Below are 16,511 nucleotides of genomic sequence, written 5' to 3'. Positions count from 1 at the left end.
ACCCAAGCATTCTGGAACCTCTCAGGTACAGCCCTCACTCTGTGGGGGTTCTTCCACCTGAAAGCCCTTCCCATCCTAACACAGTAAAAGAATATGCCAGAGCCTGCCGGCGGCAGTGGCCCAAGGGGCAGCACACAAATGCAGTCCACTTCTGAGTCCAGTTCAGTCCCTCATCGAATTCTGAAAACCAGTGACTGCGAACCACACCCCAGCTCCTGCCACCAATCTGAGATTAGGTGCCAGGCTGCATGCAAAACCCACATCCCATGCCCAGGAGACAGTGCACACTACCCAGGTCTCTGCCCTGGCTTCCTCCCAGCCCCAAATCCCACCCCCAATCAGAACCCTAGCTGTCCCCTGCCTGCTCATCAGCATGCCTGTGTGCCCCCTGCAGCCTGAGGGAGAATGCTCCCTTGCTCCAACCAGCCAGCCCTGACGGGCCTGAACCTTCCTAAGCCTGGGTCTCTTAACACTCTGGCGCCTTGGCTACCAGTCTGTTGACCTCTATCCCTTCCCTCCCCCCCCAACACTGAGGAATTTGGGCCCTTCTCCTGGACTGCACAGCGCTCTACTCAAGGAGCACGTACCGGGACGCACGCGCATTTGCCTCCGCAAAGCCAAAAAGCACCAATAACGCTGGAGACAAGGGGCCCCGGGGATAGAATAACGTGCCCAAAGCCTCATAGCAAGTGGAGGGCGGACCACTGCACCACCCCTCCCGCAAACGCCATGCAGGAAACCGCAGGGAAATGAGCTCACAAGTCCCACTGCAAAAAGAAGCCGACCTACCTGAGGCTGCGCGAAGCGTCTGTGAAGAGGGTCCACGGATCTGCAGCTGGAGACTGCGGACCGGTCTCCCTCCCAGGGCGAGAGTCCAAGTGCCACCTAAAAAGTGCAGAACAATATCGGCCGCCGTGAGGCGAGGCGGGGCGCGGGGGCGACCTCCAAAGACCGCGGGAAGCACCCGAAAATGACTTCAGGATCTCCCCAGCCTGCGGCGCGGACCGAGAAATTGAGGCTCGCCGTTCGGAAGGACAGCTGGGACCCAGTCCGGGGACTCCGAGCGCTTCTCTGCGGACAGGGAGTTAGGAAGAGATGGAGGGGCGGGGCCCCAGCCGGCAGCTCGGGTTCCCACCGCCCCACTGACCCTCCTGCCGAAGTTAGCGACACCCGGTCGAACCCGCGCAGCGCTCAGAAGCTGAACACGTCGCGCAGCCACGCCCCCTGCGTGCGCGCACCGCCCCATACGTCTCACGCTGGCCTCCCAGCAGGGCCGCGCCTGCGCCCTGAGCCTTGGGCCCAGGGCCGCGCAGGCGCTCCCAGGCCCTGCCAGCGCAGCAGTGCGGCGCGGGGGGTCATGGGAGCGCGCTCAACCCGACCGCGCGACGTATCTGGAGCGTTTCGGGCCGCGTTCTCAAGCGTGGGGCGGCCAGGACTGGCGGTGTCCCGCAGGCAGACGTGAAACGCGCTGGGGCTGAGGAACGGATAGCTGGAGGGAGGGGCCGAGCACCCACCTGGCTCCCCCAGAGATGTTTGAGCCATTGCCACTGCCCTCCATCAGCTGGGTATTGGGGCGCTACGGAACGTCAGAAGGAATGTTGGGGACAGAGAGCATCAGGGAGGGTTTGGGCATAGAGAGGCAGCAGCGCTTCCATGGAAAGTGTTTCTCACCACCCAGTGCCTGGTTCTACATACCTCCGGCCCAGGACTTGGAGGGCAGGGCAGCGCTGGCAGTGAGGACTCCCCACCTGCGTGCCTAGGGGCTGGCAAGCCTGTGGGTTTTCTAGTGGGTGGGTTTGTGCTGCCTACCCCGGTCGAGGCTGGACCGAGAGAGGACAATGAGGGCAGGCTGCCAAGGCCAAGTTTGCTGCGCAGGAGTGGCATGCCCAGTCAGCACCCAGAGACTTTGCAAAAGCGAGTGGAGCATGAGGTTGAGTGCTTCTCGCGTGCACCGCCCCATGTCTCCTCTCCGTGTGCTTAAGGTGCCTAGACAAGAGGTGGGAGGGGGTGCCGGCCCCCCAGCCCAAAGACCAAATGCCCTGTGGGCCAAGGACCTGGATGCAGGCCAGAAATTATTAGGGCCATCAGCAGCCGAATTCACTGGAAAAAGATGTTTCTCAAGGCGAACACACACGTAAGAGACCAGCTCCCTTTCTGCCCTGGTCTAGTGACTCCTTTCATGAAACCATCTCTGAAATGTTATCTGCATTTACACCCAAACTCACTCTCTTTGATCTTTGAAACGCGAATCAAAGATCACATTGTACCTTTACTTGGGTCTGTGGGGTTTTCAGCCACCTCCGCCAAAAATAATAAAAGTGGCACCCAGCCAGGAAACGCCTCCTTGAAGTGTGAATGAAACTTGTATTTTTCGGTTGTATCTTTCCTAATTGACCTGATAATTTAAACTTCCTGCCTCAAAGGGGGGGGGGGGGAGTTCCCGACAATTTGGCTTACCTCAGGCACTAGGCAGCTCAGGCCAACTCAAGGCCAGTCAGCAGAGAGCAGGCAGCAGGCTTGTGTAAAAAACTAATAGGCCAGCCTATCGGAAATTACCGTTTTTGATTCAAATTGCTTTCTTTCATTCAGGCCATCTTCTATGTATATATATTTTTTAATTGTGGTAAAATATACATAACAAAATTTACCGTTTTTAAAACCATTTCTAGGTGTACAATTCAGTGGCATTAAGTATATTCACACTGTTGTGCAACCTTCACCACCCCTCGTCTCCAGAACTTTTTCATCACCCCAAACAGAAATTGTATCGATTCTAATTCCTCACCGCTACCTCTGTCCCAGCCTCTGGTAACCTCTATTCCACTTTGTCTATGTTAGTTTACTTATTCTAGGTATCTCATATCTAAGTGGAATCATACATTATTTGTCATTTCACTTAGAATAATGTTTAAGAGGTTCACGGTGTAGCACCTATCAGAATTTTTGTTCCTTTTTAAGGCTGAATAATATTCATAATATGTACATACCACATTTTGTTTATCCATTCAGCTGTTGATGGCCGCTTGGGTTGCTTCCATCTTTAGGCTATTGTGACTAATACTGCTATTAACATGGGTGTACAAGTATCTATGTGAGTCCTGCTTTCAGTTCTTTTAGGTATATACCTAGGAGTGGAATAGCTGAATCATATGGTAATCCTATGTTTAACTTTTTGAAAAACTGCCAAATTTTTCCAAAGCAGTTGCATCATCTTATGTTCCCACCAGCAATGCACAAGGGTTCCAATTTCTCCACATCCTCATAAACACTTATTCTTTTCTGGGTTTGTTTGTTTTTGTGTGTGTTTTTGATAATAGCCATCCTAATGGGTGTGAAGTGGTATTGCATGGTCTTAATTTTAGCGATGAGTGAAATTCAGCATCTTTTCATGTGTTTATTAGCCATTTGTATATCTTCTTTGGAGAAGTTTCTGTTCAAGTCCTTTGCCCATTTTTTAATTGGGTTTTTTTGTTTTGTTGTTGGTCAGTTGTAGGTGCTCTTTGTAGATTTTGGATATTAATCCCTCTACATAATTTGTGAATATTTTCTCTCATTCTGTGGCTTATCTTTTCAGTCTCTTGATGGTTTCCTTTGAGGCACAAAACTTTTAAATTTTGATAAAGTCAAATTACCTATTTTTTTCTTTTGTTATTTTGGTGTCATATCTAAATCATTGCCAAATCCAATGTCATGGAAATTTTCCCTTTTTTTTTTTTTCTAAGAGTTTTATAGTTCTAACCCTTATGTTTAGGTCTTTGATCCATTTGAGTTATTTTTTATACAACTTGGTTTAAGATAAGGGTCCAACTTCATTTTTTTGCATGTGGATATCCAGTTTTCCCAGTATCATTTGTTGAAAAGACTGTCCTTTTCCCATTGAATAGTCTTGGCACCCTTGTCAAAGATCAATTGACAATATAAGATTGGTTTATTTCTGGGATCTCTATTTTATTCCATTGGTGTCTATGTCTGTCACTATGTCATACAATCTTGATTACTGTAGCTTTATAATAAGTTTTGAAATCAGGAAGTTTGAATCCTCCAATTTCACTCATTTTTTCCAAGATTATTTTGGTTATTGGGGGTCCTTGAGATTCCATATGAATTTTAGGATGGGTTTCTCTATTTCTGAAAAAACAAAACAAAACACTGTTGGGATTTTGATAGGTATTGCCTTTAATCTGTATATCACTTGGTATAGTATGGATATTTCAATGATATTAAGTCTTCCAGTCCGTGAGTATGGGATGTCTTTCCATTTATTTAAGTATTCTATAATTTCTTTCAGTGATGTTTTGTAGTTTTTGGTGTGCAAGTCTTTTGCTTCTTTAGTTAAATTTATTCCCATATATTTTATTCTGCTTGATGTTATTATAAGTAGGATTGTTTTCTTAATTTCCTTTTCAGATTGCTCATGGTTGGTGTATCAAAATGCAGCCTATTTTTGTGTGTTGGTTTTATATGCCGCAACTTTGCAGACTGTATTTATTAGCTCTAGCAGTGTTTTGTGGACTCTTTAGAGTTTTCTACATAGAAGATCATGTCACCTGTGAACAGAAATAATTTTACTTCTTCCTTTACAATTTGAATTTCTTTATTTCTCTTTCTTGTCTTATTGCTCTGGCTAGGACTTCTAGCACTAAGTTGAATAGAAGTGGCAAGAGCAGGCATCCTTGCCTTGTTCCTGATCTTAGAGGCAAAGCTTTCACTTTTCACCATTGAGTGTGATGTTGGCTGTGGATTTTTTGCATATGGCCTTTATCATATTGAGGAAATGTCCTCCTATTCTTAGTTTATTGAATGTTATATCATAGAAAAGAATTTTATCATGCTTTTTTCATATCAATTGATGTGACCATGTTTATTTCCTTCTTTCTATTGATATGGTATATTACATTGATCTTGAAATATATTAACAGGGAAGGACATTTTCACCCACACAGTTACTCTGTGTATATTTTCACAGCTTACTCTGCTGAGCCCACCAAACGTCCAGAATGTGAATGCAAGGTTCTCATTGGATGATGAAGCAGGAGTCAGCCCATTTCACATATGGAGAAGCTAGACTACATAAAGGCCAAGACTTGCCTGAGGGATGATAAACTTGAGAATCCCAACCCAGCTTGCAGCCCCTCCTTTGGAAATGCACCCACTTGTGTTGTGTTCCAGATGTGAGTGTTTGAATTAGGAGGCCCAGAGGCAGTGGTCAGGCAGGGGGCATTGGAACAAGGACTTCAGCTCTGAAGTGTTCAAGGTTGATGTTGGCACTGTGTCCCCAGAGCAAAGGGGCAACAAGGAAGCAGGAACATGCAGAGAGGTGACGCCAGCTGCTTGAGGACTGTCAGCCTCTGCAGCCTATCTGTGCTCCTTGCACCTGGACCTTCATCAGGGGCCTTCCCCAGAGCCCATTGGTGGATGCCTGAGCCCAGAACCAGGAATACCAGGGTCTCTCTGTTCAGCCAACACCTTTCTCATTCTACCAGAAGTTTCCCTGAAAATACAGAGCTGAATCCTTTGGTGCCTTCTCAAAGGTCGCACTTTCCAGGAAGAGTCTGTTTCCTCTTCTTCTGGTAGGGCTGTGCCCTAAGTGATTAGCATGGATGCCTCAGAGACCCTTCCAATTTAGCCAGGTGGCTGGGCACATGAGCCTGGTACCTCTGGGGTTCCTTGTGCTTCAGCCTTGTTATGGACTGAATGTTTCTATCCCCCTAAAATTCATACGTTGAAATCCTAACCCCTAATATGATCGTATTAGGAGCCGTGGCTTTTAGAGCCCTCATGAATGAAATTAGTGCCCTTATAAAAGAGACCTTACATGGCTCCCTCATTCCTTCTGCCACGTGAGGACCAGGGAGAAGCTGGCTGTCTGTAAACCAGAAAGTAGGTTCTTACCAGACATCATATCTGCTGGTGCCTTGATCTTGGACTTCCCAGCATCCGGAACTGAGAGGAATAAATTTCTGTTGCTTATAAATCACCCAGTCTATGGTATTCTGTTACAGCAATCTGAAGTAAGACAGGCTTTTGGAAACCATTGTTGTCTTTGTCAGTTTCTTTACATTATTTCTTTCTCTTTTTAAATTGAGGTAAGATTTACTTCAATAAAATATATAGGTCTTAAGAGCACAGTTCCATAAATTTTGTGCAGTAAGCCACCACCACACACAATTAAGCTATAGAACATTCCATTACCCAGACAGTGTTTCCATCCCTCATAGGCCTTGTTCTGATTTCTACTGCATAGCTTTATTTTGCCTGTTCTGGAACTTATTAACCATGGAATCCTACAGCATGGACTCTGTGTTTGACCCAGTATTTGTAAGATTCATCTATGTTATGGTTGCAAGTGTCTCATTTGTTATTGTTGTGTGGCACCCATTGCATATGACTACACAATTGGTTCATCCAGTCTCCTGTGAATGGACATTCAGGTGATTTTTAGTTTGGAGCTATCAAGAATAAAGCTGTGAGGGGGCGCCTGGGTGGCTCAGTCGTTAAGCGTCTGCCTTCTGCTCAGGTCATGATCCCAGAGTCCTGGGATTGAGCCCCACATCGGGCTCCCTGCTCCACGGGAAGCCTGCTTCTCCCTCTCCCACTCCCCCTGCTTGTGTTCCCTCTCTGGCTGTGTCTCCCTGTCAAATAAATAAATAAAATCTTTAAAAAAAAAAAAAAAGAATAAAGCTGTGAGCATTCTTGAAAAAGTTCTTTTTGTAGACATAGGGTTTAATTTCTTTAGGGGAAATGTCTATGAGTGGACTTGCTGGGTCATGGGGTAGGTGCATGTATTGAACTTTATAAGAAGCTGCCAAAAGTTTTCCAAAGTATCTAGAACTTTTACACTTCCTCCAGCACTGCCTGAGAATTCCAATAGCTCCACATCCTCACCAACACATGGTATTGTCGGTCTTCTTAGTTGTAATCTTTCTGGCAGAAAGGGAGTGGTATTTCATTGTGGTTTCGATTTCCCTGACAACTAATGATGCCCATGCTTTTTTGTGGTTGTTTGTCATCTTTTATTAATTTACAAGAGTTTTTTCATGCATTCTTAATTTAAAAGTGTTTGTCAGGTATATGTATCGTATATATGTTCTCTCAGTCTGTCACTTGCCAATTCGTTTTCTTAAAGATATCCTTTGAAGAGTAGAAGTTTCCCGTCTTGGTGGCTAGTGCTTTTTGTACCCTAAAAAAACCCTCACTACGCTAACATCATGAAGTTTTTTACTATGTGTACTTCTGGAAGTTCTATTGTCCTAGCTTTTACATGCAGGCCTATGGTGTATTTTGAATCAATTTTTGTGTATGATACGAGTTATGAGCTGAAGTGCATTTTTACCCATACGGACATTCCATTTCCTAGCACCATCTGTTAAAATAAAAATGGTCCTCTTCTCAACTGCATTAACCTTGGCAATTTTGTTAAAATCCAGTTACCACATTTGTGTGGTTCTAATTCTGGACCCTCTACTCTGTTCCACTGATCTTTGTCCTTGGGCAAAAGCATACTCTCTTACTTACTGTAGCTTTAGAGTAAGACTTGAAATCAGATCGTTACATCCTCCAACTTTGTGTTCCCTTTTCAAAATTATTTTAGCTACTCTGATTTTTTTACACTTCCATATAAGTTTTAGAATCCACTTACCAATTTCTATGAAAAATCAGCTTGTTAATTTCTAATGAGATTTTGATTAGGATTGTGTTGAATGTATAAGTAAATTTGGGGATAGGGCACTTCTTAACAATACCAAGTTTCCAGTTCACGAACAGATTATATCTCTTTGTTTATTTAGGTCTTCATTAATTTCTTTCAGGAATTGTTACAGTTTTTAGTGCACAGATTTGCATGTATTTTGTTAAATTTATCCCTAAGCATTTTATGGTTTTTGATGCTATTATAAATAGTACTTTAACATTTTTTCAGTTTCCAGTTTTTCTTTGCTAGTATGTAAAACTAGAATTGACATGTTATGTTGAGCTCTTGCTAAATTCACTTAGTAGTTCTGGTAATTGTTTTATACTTTCATTAGGATTTTCTATGGACATGACCCTGTTATCTACAAATAAAAACAGCTGTGCTTCTTTCTTACGTATATATGACATTTATATATTTAAATCTATATATAATATGTGTACACCTACATACATGTATGTACATATAACTACATGATTTTTTTCTTTGTTGTAGCAGCCAGGACTTTTGGTAATAAAGTTCAGTAAAAGTGGTAGGAGGAGGCATCCTTGACCTACTCCTAATCTTAGAAGGAAAATGTTTGGTCTTTTTGAAGTCTGGTGTCAGCTACAGACGTTATTCGTAGACACCTTTTTTATCAGGCTGAAGGTGTTTCCTTTCAGTCCTAATTCTCAGAGTTTTGTTTTTTCATAAATGGATGTTGAATTTGGTTAAATGCTTTTCTTCCATCTATTACTATGATCGCAATATTTTTCTTTTTCATTCTGTTAATGTGGTAAATTACATTGTTTGCATGTTTAATGCAATCAATGTAATTCCTGGGATTCCTGGGATAGATCTCACTTGGCCATAATCAATTCTTTGTTTGTATTGCTAGGTTCAACTTGTTCATATTTTGTGCAGGACCTTTGCATCTATGTTCTTGAGGTATAATGGTTTGTAACTTTTTTTCCTAGAATGTCTTTGTCAGGGTAACCCTGGCCTCATAAAATGATGGGAAGAGGTTCTTCCTCCTCTGTTTTCTGAAATCATTGGTATGATATTGACATGATTTCTTCCTTAAATGTTTGATAAAATTCATCAGTGAAACTATCTGGACCTGGAGTTTTCTTTATGGAATAGTTTTTAATGAAGAATTTAATTCTTTTGATAGATGTGGAGCTTTTCATATTTTCTACTTCTTCCTGTGTAAGTTAAGGAATCTGTCCATTTCTAAATTATCAAATTTATTGAATTAACTTTGTTCATAATATTGCCTTATTAGCTTTTTTTAAAGAAGATTTTATTTATTGGGGTGCCCGGGTGGCTCAGTCGGTTAAGCATCTGCCTTCGGCTCAGGTCATGATCCCAGTGTCCTGGGATCCAGCCCCGCGTCAGGCTCCCTGCTCAGCTGGGAGTCTGTTCCTCCTTCTCCCTCTGCCCCATCCACTTGTGCTCCCTCTCTCGAGTAAATAAAATCTTTATTTTTTAAAAAAGATTTTATTTAAGAGAGAGACAGAGCATGAGTGGTGGGGAGGGGCAGAGGGAGAGCAGGAGGGAGAAGCAGACTCCCCACTGAGCAGGGAGCCTGACACAGGGCTAGATCCCAGGACCCTGAGATCACGACCTAAGCTGAAGTCAGATGCTTAATCGACTGAGCCACCCAGGGGCTCCATTGCCTTATTATCTTTTTAATGCCTGTAGACTCTGTAACAATGTTTCTTCTTTTCTTTCACCCCTGATATTGGTAATTTTGTTAATAACCAATATTTTATTGTATTGATTATCACTTGTTTTCTTTGTTTTTGATTTCCACTTTTATATTTATTATTTCCATCCTCTTTCCTGTGATCTGAATTTGCTCTTCTTCTGCTGCTTTCTTCAGGAGGTTGTGTGGGTCAGAGATCATAAACACAAGTTTTTTTTTTAAATACAAGTAGTTTTCTTTTTGACACAAATGTTTTACAGCTATACATTTGCCTCTAATCACTTCATTGGCTGCATCCCAAGAACAATGAAGTGTTAATGTTTTTATTATTGTCAGTTCAAAATATTTTCCAATTTCTCTTTTGAGTCCTTTTATCCCTGGGTTATTTAGAAGTATGTTGTCTAATTTCTAAATATTTGAGGGATTTTCAAGATATCTTTTTGTGATTTTTTTTTATGGGGTTATGTCTCAGTGTGTAGTCTCCTTGGTGAAAGTTCCATGTGTACTTGCAAAGAATGTGAAGAATAAAATAAATGTGAAGAATGATGGTGGGAATGTAGTACAATCACTTCAGAAAAACTCTGGCATTCTTATAACGTTAAACATATACCTACCATATGTCCTAGCCATTTCACTCCTAGATGCATATCCAAGAGAAACGAAAACATATATCCACACAAACAATTGTTCATTAACATTCATTGCAGCTTCACTAAAAACAGCCAAAAATGACCCAAATGTCCACCAATAGGTGCAATTTCCCTTCAGCCTGAAGAACCTCCTATTGCATTTCTTGCAGTGTGAGTCAGCTGAGGAATTATTTCAGCTATCATTTAAATATCTTCAATTCTCCCTCATTTTTGAATATTTTTACTGCACATAGATTTTCTAGATTGGCTTTATTTTTTTTTTCTCACATAAATTTTGTTCCATTGCTTCTGACCTACATTTTTTCTAATGTAAAGTCAGAAATGTGATGTGTCCTTATTCCTCTGGCATCTTTCAGGATTTTCTCTTTATCATTGGTCTTTTCAAGAGTTTGACCATGATATGCCTCGGTGTGTTTTCTTCATGTTTATACTGCTTGGGATTTGCTGATACTCTTGCATCTGTAAGTTGATCCAAAATTCATTAAATTTTTGGTTATTGCTTCTTCAGATTTTTTTTTCTGCCCCATTCTCTCTCTTTTTCTCCTTCTGAGCCACGATTATATTAGACTTTCTAGTGTGCTCTCTCTGGTCTATATTTCTTATATTGTCGCTCTCTGTTCTTTATTTTTTTTTTAAGATTTTATTTATTTGTCAGAGGGAGAGAGAGAGAGAGAGAGAGCACAAGCAGGGGTAGCAGCAGGCAGAGGGAGAAGCAGGCTCCCCCCACTGAGCAAGGAGCCCAATACGGGACTGGATCCCAGGACCCCAGGATCCCAGTATCATGACCTGAGCCAAAGGCAGATGCTCAACCAACTGAGCCACCCAGGCATCCCATGTCACTCTCTGTTCTTTTGATCAGAACAGAGACAGAGACAGAATTCTTTATCTGTCTTCAAGTTCATTGACCCTTTCTTCTGTCATCTCCAATCTGTTCCTAAGATCACTTAAAGTCCATCCAATTACATTTCATTTGTTGTACTACTCAGCTCAGAACTTCCATTTGGTTCTCTTTTACAGTTATCATTTCTCTGCCAAAATTCCTTCTGTTCATTCATTGTGACCTTTTTTTTTTCCCTTTGAGTACTTAAACATATTTATAATAGCTGTTTTAAAATTTAATTGAATCGTCTTAGGGATGCTTTCTCTTTCTTTTTTTCTGGCTAGGAATCACATTTTCATGTCTCTTGCCCATCTAGTAATTTTTTATTGCATTCTGGACGTTACAAATGGCACTTGGTAGAGGCTTTGGATCGTTTTCTTCTGAAGCGTGTTGACTTTTGTTTTTGTTTCATTTTGAACTTTTGGAAGCTTAGTTTTATATTGGTGAGGGTATATCTGTTGCAGTTCTGCCCTTAGTCTTAATTTCACAAACCCTTTCATCCTGGAACATAATTTGTTTTTTTTTCTCCTAAGGCATGGACTTTCTGTGGTTTCAATGGAGAGCCCGTGGTGTTTGCACAGTCCCCATAACTTGGCAGGTCTTGAGATCCACACTCTCTCTCTTTTGTGGTAGGCAATAGCTGAAACCTCTGCTCAGCTGTTATCTTCCTACTGGACCCCTTGAGTCTCATTCATACATAAGCAGTCCAGGAGTCAACCAAGGATTTGAGGGGAGTTTATATGCACATTTTCAGGGATTTTCTTCCTCATTTCCAGATGCTCTGACTGACCCAACCTCTGTTCTCTGGAACATCAAGCCACATTTCAGTCACCCATGCCATGCCGTGGAGAGGGCCCTTAGGGGAAAAGCAGTACAAACACGGATCGCACCCAGTGCATTTCTCTCCTTTCAAAGGTCAGATTCCCTCTAGTTTCCACCACTTTTATTTATTTGTTCTTTAGTGCCTTCGAATAGTTCTCTTTTCTACTTTGTCTAGAGTTGGCCATTACTAACTCAGGGAAGTTAGCCCTGTATAAGCTGCTCAGGCATTACTCAGACCAGCCCCTCCTTACACTTATTTTATAGGCACCAATCCTGCTGTGCCTGCCTTTGTGGTTAGGACACGTGGTGCCTGATGAAATTCTTGGAGCAAATCTGGTGTTCTGCTTGTCTCGTGCAGCCTCGGCATGTCAGAACCAGGAGGAGGTAAGCTGAAGGAAGTTGGGTCAGGTTCTAAGCCATAACCCCTTTTCCAAGGATGCATAGTGTGTGTGGAGCGCACGTCCTCAGATCTTGCAGAGCAGGGCATCATGGAAATTTTGGTACTGAAAACACAAAGATTTCATGCCAATGTTCATTTGGCAGCCATGTTTTGCGCACCTATTATGGGCAAGGCATTGTGCTGGGGACAAAGACGAGAATAAGGGAGGCTCCTTTGGGGTGAGAGAGAAACACCGTTCTGTGGGAGCCCTAAGCAGGCCTCTTGCCAGGTGTCAGGGAAGGCTTCCTGGAGGGGGATCCGTGCACTGAATCTTAACCACGGAGGGGGCAGTCAGCCAGGACAGAAGGGTGGAGGCCCAGTTTTGGGCTAAGGGGACAGCATGGGCAAAGGCTTAAAGTGTGTTGTGCGAGAGGGTACGAGGCAGGAGTAAGATGAGCCCCCCAACTCACTGAGCCCCCTCCACTGCAGCAGGTGTCTGGTCTTCACGGCAGCCCTCAGAGGCTGGGTTGGGGGTCAGGGCTTGTCTGAGCCGGTGAAGGCAGGACTCACGCGGTGCCTGGGCCTCCTGGTGCAGCTTCCCGCCCTGACGTGCCTGGGCACTGAGGAGCTGACAGGCATCTTTTGAAGGAAGTAAGGTGCTGGATGGGACCCTGACTTCCAAAGAACAGGCTGAGGTGAACAACACACTCCATTTATACACCATCTCCCCTGCCAAAGACTTTGAAAATCAAATACTCCCCAAGCTATGGAAACCCAACCACTGGCTGATCGGTAGGACTTTATTATTATAATCACCCGGCCCAATTCCAGCCACTGAGGGCAGAACAATGAGCCATTGAAGCTGCGTGGAGGTCTCGCCTCCTAGCCACCCTCTCCCACGGCAGGGACCTGGCGCTGAGGCCTCGGCGGGGAGGACGGCGGCATGCCTGTGCCCTGGTTGCACCATTGCGCCCCATGGGGACTTCTGGGGGGTCTAGGCATCGGTCTCACTCATCAAGTGGGAGGCCCCAAGAAAGCACATCTGGACGTTGCTTTGATCTCCTCACATTCTGTCCCATATCTTGACCCTGGTAGCTGAGGAGCTAATTACATCTGCTTTGGGAAATTTATGGGTATGAAAATTCTTCAGAGATGCTAAAGACCACAAGGCACCATTAGCTGTTCTCACCACACGTGGCCTGTGTGCCTCACTAATAAAGCTATAAAAAGAGAGACTGTGGGGTGCCCTCTGCTGGGTGCTCACTCCCGTATGCCTGGTGTCCAGCGCCTGGGAGCCCTGGCTGGGTTAGTGGCCAGTGGCGAAAGCAGGGAGCTGGGTCCAGCTGGCTCTTGACCCCCTGCTGTTGTGTAACAAGGTCACACCGTCTCTTGTTTATGGTCCCACTTCATTCCCAAGCATTTGGTGTTACTTGATCACCAGTTATAAGCCAAATATACCGATTTTATTAGGAAAAAAAAAAACCAGTGTAATTTTGTGGAACCACAAGGCCAGATCACTGTCCTGTGAAACTCTAGAGGCCAGAAGCTCAGAGGCCTTGAGCTGGGCCTGCCTTGCCGGTCCCTCCTGTTGTTGCTGCTGCCTTTGGATTTCCCGCCTGGGAGGAGGCCGGGGCACGACCAGACAGGCAGCAGAGGGCTCGGCTGTCTCCTGAGCTCCCCCGGGGTTCATCAGGGTCGGATTTTCACTCATAGGTGCCCAGCTCTCTGCCCTGTCCTAGGGGGTCAGCTCCAAACACAGCAGGCACGTGGGAGGGGGTCCTCTTGCTGCCCGCTCAGATGGCTCTGGGACGGCTGCTGGGACCGTGGCTTGGGTTTCGGGATTAGGGAAACCCAAGCACTGTAAACCACGTTGGGGCTGGGATTAGGCGGGCTCAGCTCTAAGATGCTTTGCTGGGCCCCATGGGCTGATGCAACGGCCCCTTCCCTGCCCTCGAAGGCACAGGTGCTTGGCCAGGCACCAGGACGTGCAGGGCTCCCGGAGCCCTCGGGTGGCGGAACCAGTAACCCGAGAGCCCACGAGGGGCTGCGCTGTGCAGCAAGGGCCGCCGGGTGGGGGAGGAGTGGGACAAGGGAGACAGCGTGGCGGGTCAGTCCTGCTCAGAGGGGTTCTTCAGGGGACTGCAAGAAGCAGCATCTGCAAAACAGTCCCAAAGTCCTGTCTCCTCTCTCCCAGCGCTGCCCCAGAGATCCAGAGCAAGTATGGCCTCCTGGCGGGCCCTGGCACACCTACTGTCACTCCCATTCCCGGAACATCGCGTTGCTAGCCTGAGGTGGGTGCTGTCTGCGGCCGGCGGGAGCCCAGGGTGTCTGCTGCGCGTCCTTGGCCTTTGGCGAACTTTCCCAGTCGCGGGGTCTGCAAACAGGAAGTGGTGACAGCCGTCTCGGCTGCGGGGCAGGGAGGCAGGCCCTGCTGGCTGAGGTGAGGCCCAAGGAGTGCTGGGCATGGGATCTGTCCACGGCGTTGGGGGGGTGGGGGACGGGCACTGGCCCCTCCACACTCACAGATGTGACCCGGCCTGTACACGCGAACTGACGTCTCTTTCAGTCTCCCAGTTATCGGTCGCCACAGTTCTTGCCTCGGGATCTCCACAGCCTGTGGCTGGACCTGCCCCAAAGGTACCTGTGCACCTCCCTCCTTCACCGGCTTGTCTGAGGGGGGCCCCCAGCAGCATGGCTCCCCCCAGGTCCAGCCCTTTTGGAGCTGGGACGCCTGGCCTGGGTGGTGAGCAGCACGGAGCTGGTGTGTGCACAACTTTGGGGAAGGACCCCCTCAACACACACACACCCCCCCTGTGAAAAAGCCCAGCAGAGAAGCCACTCATGTGGAGCGTCAAGCACGTCCCGAGGCCTGGGTGCGCAGAGCAGCCCGAGGTGGGCAGAGCCGGGGTCCCGTGCCACCCCTGTCCCCGCCCTGCTCCAGGAGGGAGGCATCCAAGGCGTATCTCTGTTTATTTATGGATGCCCCTGCCTGGCATAGGAAGGCCTAAGGCAGCTCCCAGGACCACTCAGTACCCAGCAAGGAAGCCCAGGCCTAAGACGGTGGCCGAGGAAGGAAGAAACGAGGGTGGGGCATAAAGGGCCCCCGCGAGGCCCGTCGTCTGGCTCTGGGCTTTCTCTACGAGGCAGCTGCTGGTACTGGCACCAAGGGAAACCTGATGAGGATGGGGGCATAGGGAGGGCCAGGGGGAGGGCACCGAGGGGCCAGGGCAGAGCAGACCGCCAGCCCACAGGCTCCAAGGGCCTCTTTCTCAGCCCGGGGGCCTCAGAGGACTTTTGTGCTGGTGACCCCACCAAGAGGGCTTGGGGCTGTGGCTTGGGGCTCGGCAGCAGCCCCTGGAGCGGGAGCGGGAGACACCTCTGGTGCCAGTCAGCCAGCTCTCACACCAGGTGGCCTGTCGGCTGAAGGGGAGGCAAAGGCACAGGGGTCAGGGCCCCGGGTGGACGGGCAGTGGGGTCCCTAGTGGTGTGAGGCGGAAGGCTGGCAGGGCTCGGGCCTGCAGGTGGCTCCACTGGAGGGACACCTGGTCCTGTGCTGGGATGACTACATCCCCTGTCCTGTCCCTGGTTCTTGTCTCTGCCCTGGCCTGAGGTGAGGGAAAAGCCACGGCCCCACATCAGGCCGAAGATCCACAGCCTGTGAGTCTGGCGCCAGAAGCAAGCATCTTCCTCTGAGGCTGGGCGCCCCCCACCCCCAGGAGCCAGGCCCAGCTTAGGCCCCAGATATTGCCAAGCATGCAAGCACCCTCACCATCTGGGTCAAGAATTGGTTCCGACAGAGAACACCCTACTGCTGCTTGCTCATCTGGGGGGTGGGGGGCGTGCTCCTGACCTGTCTCTGGCAGTGACCCGCCCACAATGTCCCCTGCGTACACCCTGACCAGCACCCAAGGGTGGGAGCAGCGGGCACTGACAAGGAAGAGGTGAGTGGGTGGAGGCCAGGGCAGGCTTGGTCAGGCTGGGCGGACGAGGCCATGGCCCGGGCCAGGGGCACTCAGGGACCCCAGAGTGGAGAGGGGTGAAGGAGTGGCTCCCAGAGGGACACAGAGATGGGTGGGAGAAGTCTGGGACCCGGGAGACTTGGCTGGATCTGAGTGTGCCAGCTTGGGGAGTCAGGAATGGCCCCTGGCAGCCCGGCCCCCACCCTGGCCTGGACCCCAACCATCAGCCCAGCACCGAGGAGCCTCTCGTGACGGACTTGGAGGAGCTAGATGCCTACATCTGCGCTTCCCGTGAATGCTATGAGCCCACGCTGCAAGGGAGCCCCCTGACCAGAATGCGCCAGGCACCTGGAGCCTGAACAAGGTCTGGAGGGCTCAGTGACATGGCCTGGTGGCCCCTAAGTCTCTGGAGATGGCACAGCTCCCGACGAGCACGCTGTCTGGTTG

At 47.4% G+C, this 16,511-nt stretch overlaps 1 protein-coding gene across 5 annotated transcripts in view; it reads right to left on the bottom strand.

Moving 5' to 3' along the window:
- The window catches only part of GNB1L (G protein subunit beta 1 like), a 70,060-nt gene extending 68,780 nt beyond the window's left edge, over positions 1-1,280 (bottom strand). For 2 of the 5 annotated variants that reach the window (XM_036104228.2, XM_078060623.1), the window contains exons 1-2: positions 1,006-1,280; positions 790-885 (exon numbers count right to left, since the gene is read on the bottom strand). In XM_036104228.2, the coding sequence (XP_035960121.2) occupies positions 790-885; positions 1,006-1,246 (337 nt within the window). In that variant the 5' untranslated portion in view covers positions 1,247-1,280. Of the gene's footprint in view, positions 1-789 lie in introns of all 5 variants that reach the window. The other 3 variants (XR_004921010.2, XR_013443395.1, XM_036104232.2) reach the window with 2 other exon arrangements.
- Between the last annotated feature and the right edge of the window lie 15,231 nt (positions 1,281-16,511).

This window comes from Halichoerus grypus, chromosome 13, assembly GCF_964656455.1.
Source record: "Halichoerus grypus chromosome 13, mHalGry1.hap1.1, whole genome shotgun sequence".
NCBI lineage: Eukaryota > Metazoa > Chordata > Mammalia > Carnivora > Phocidae > Halichoerus > Halichoerus grypus.
This window is presented reverse-complemented; position numbering and strand designations above follow the sequence as displayed.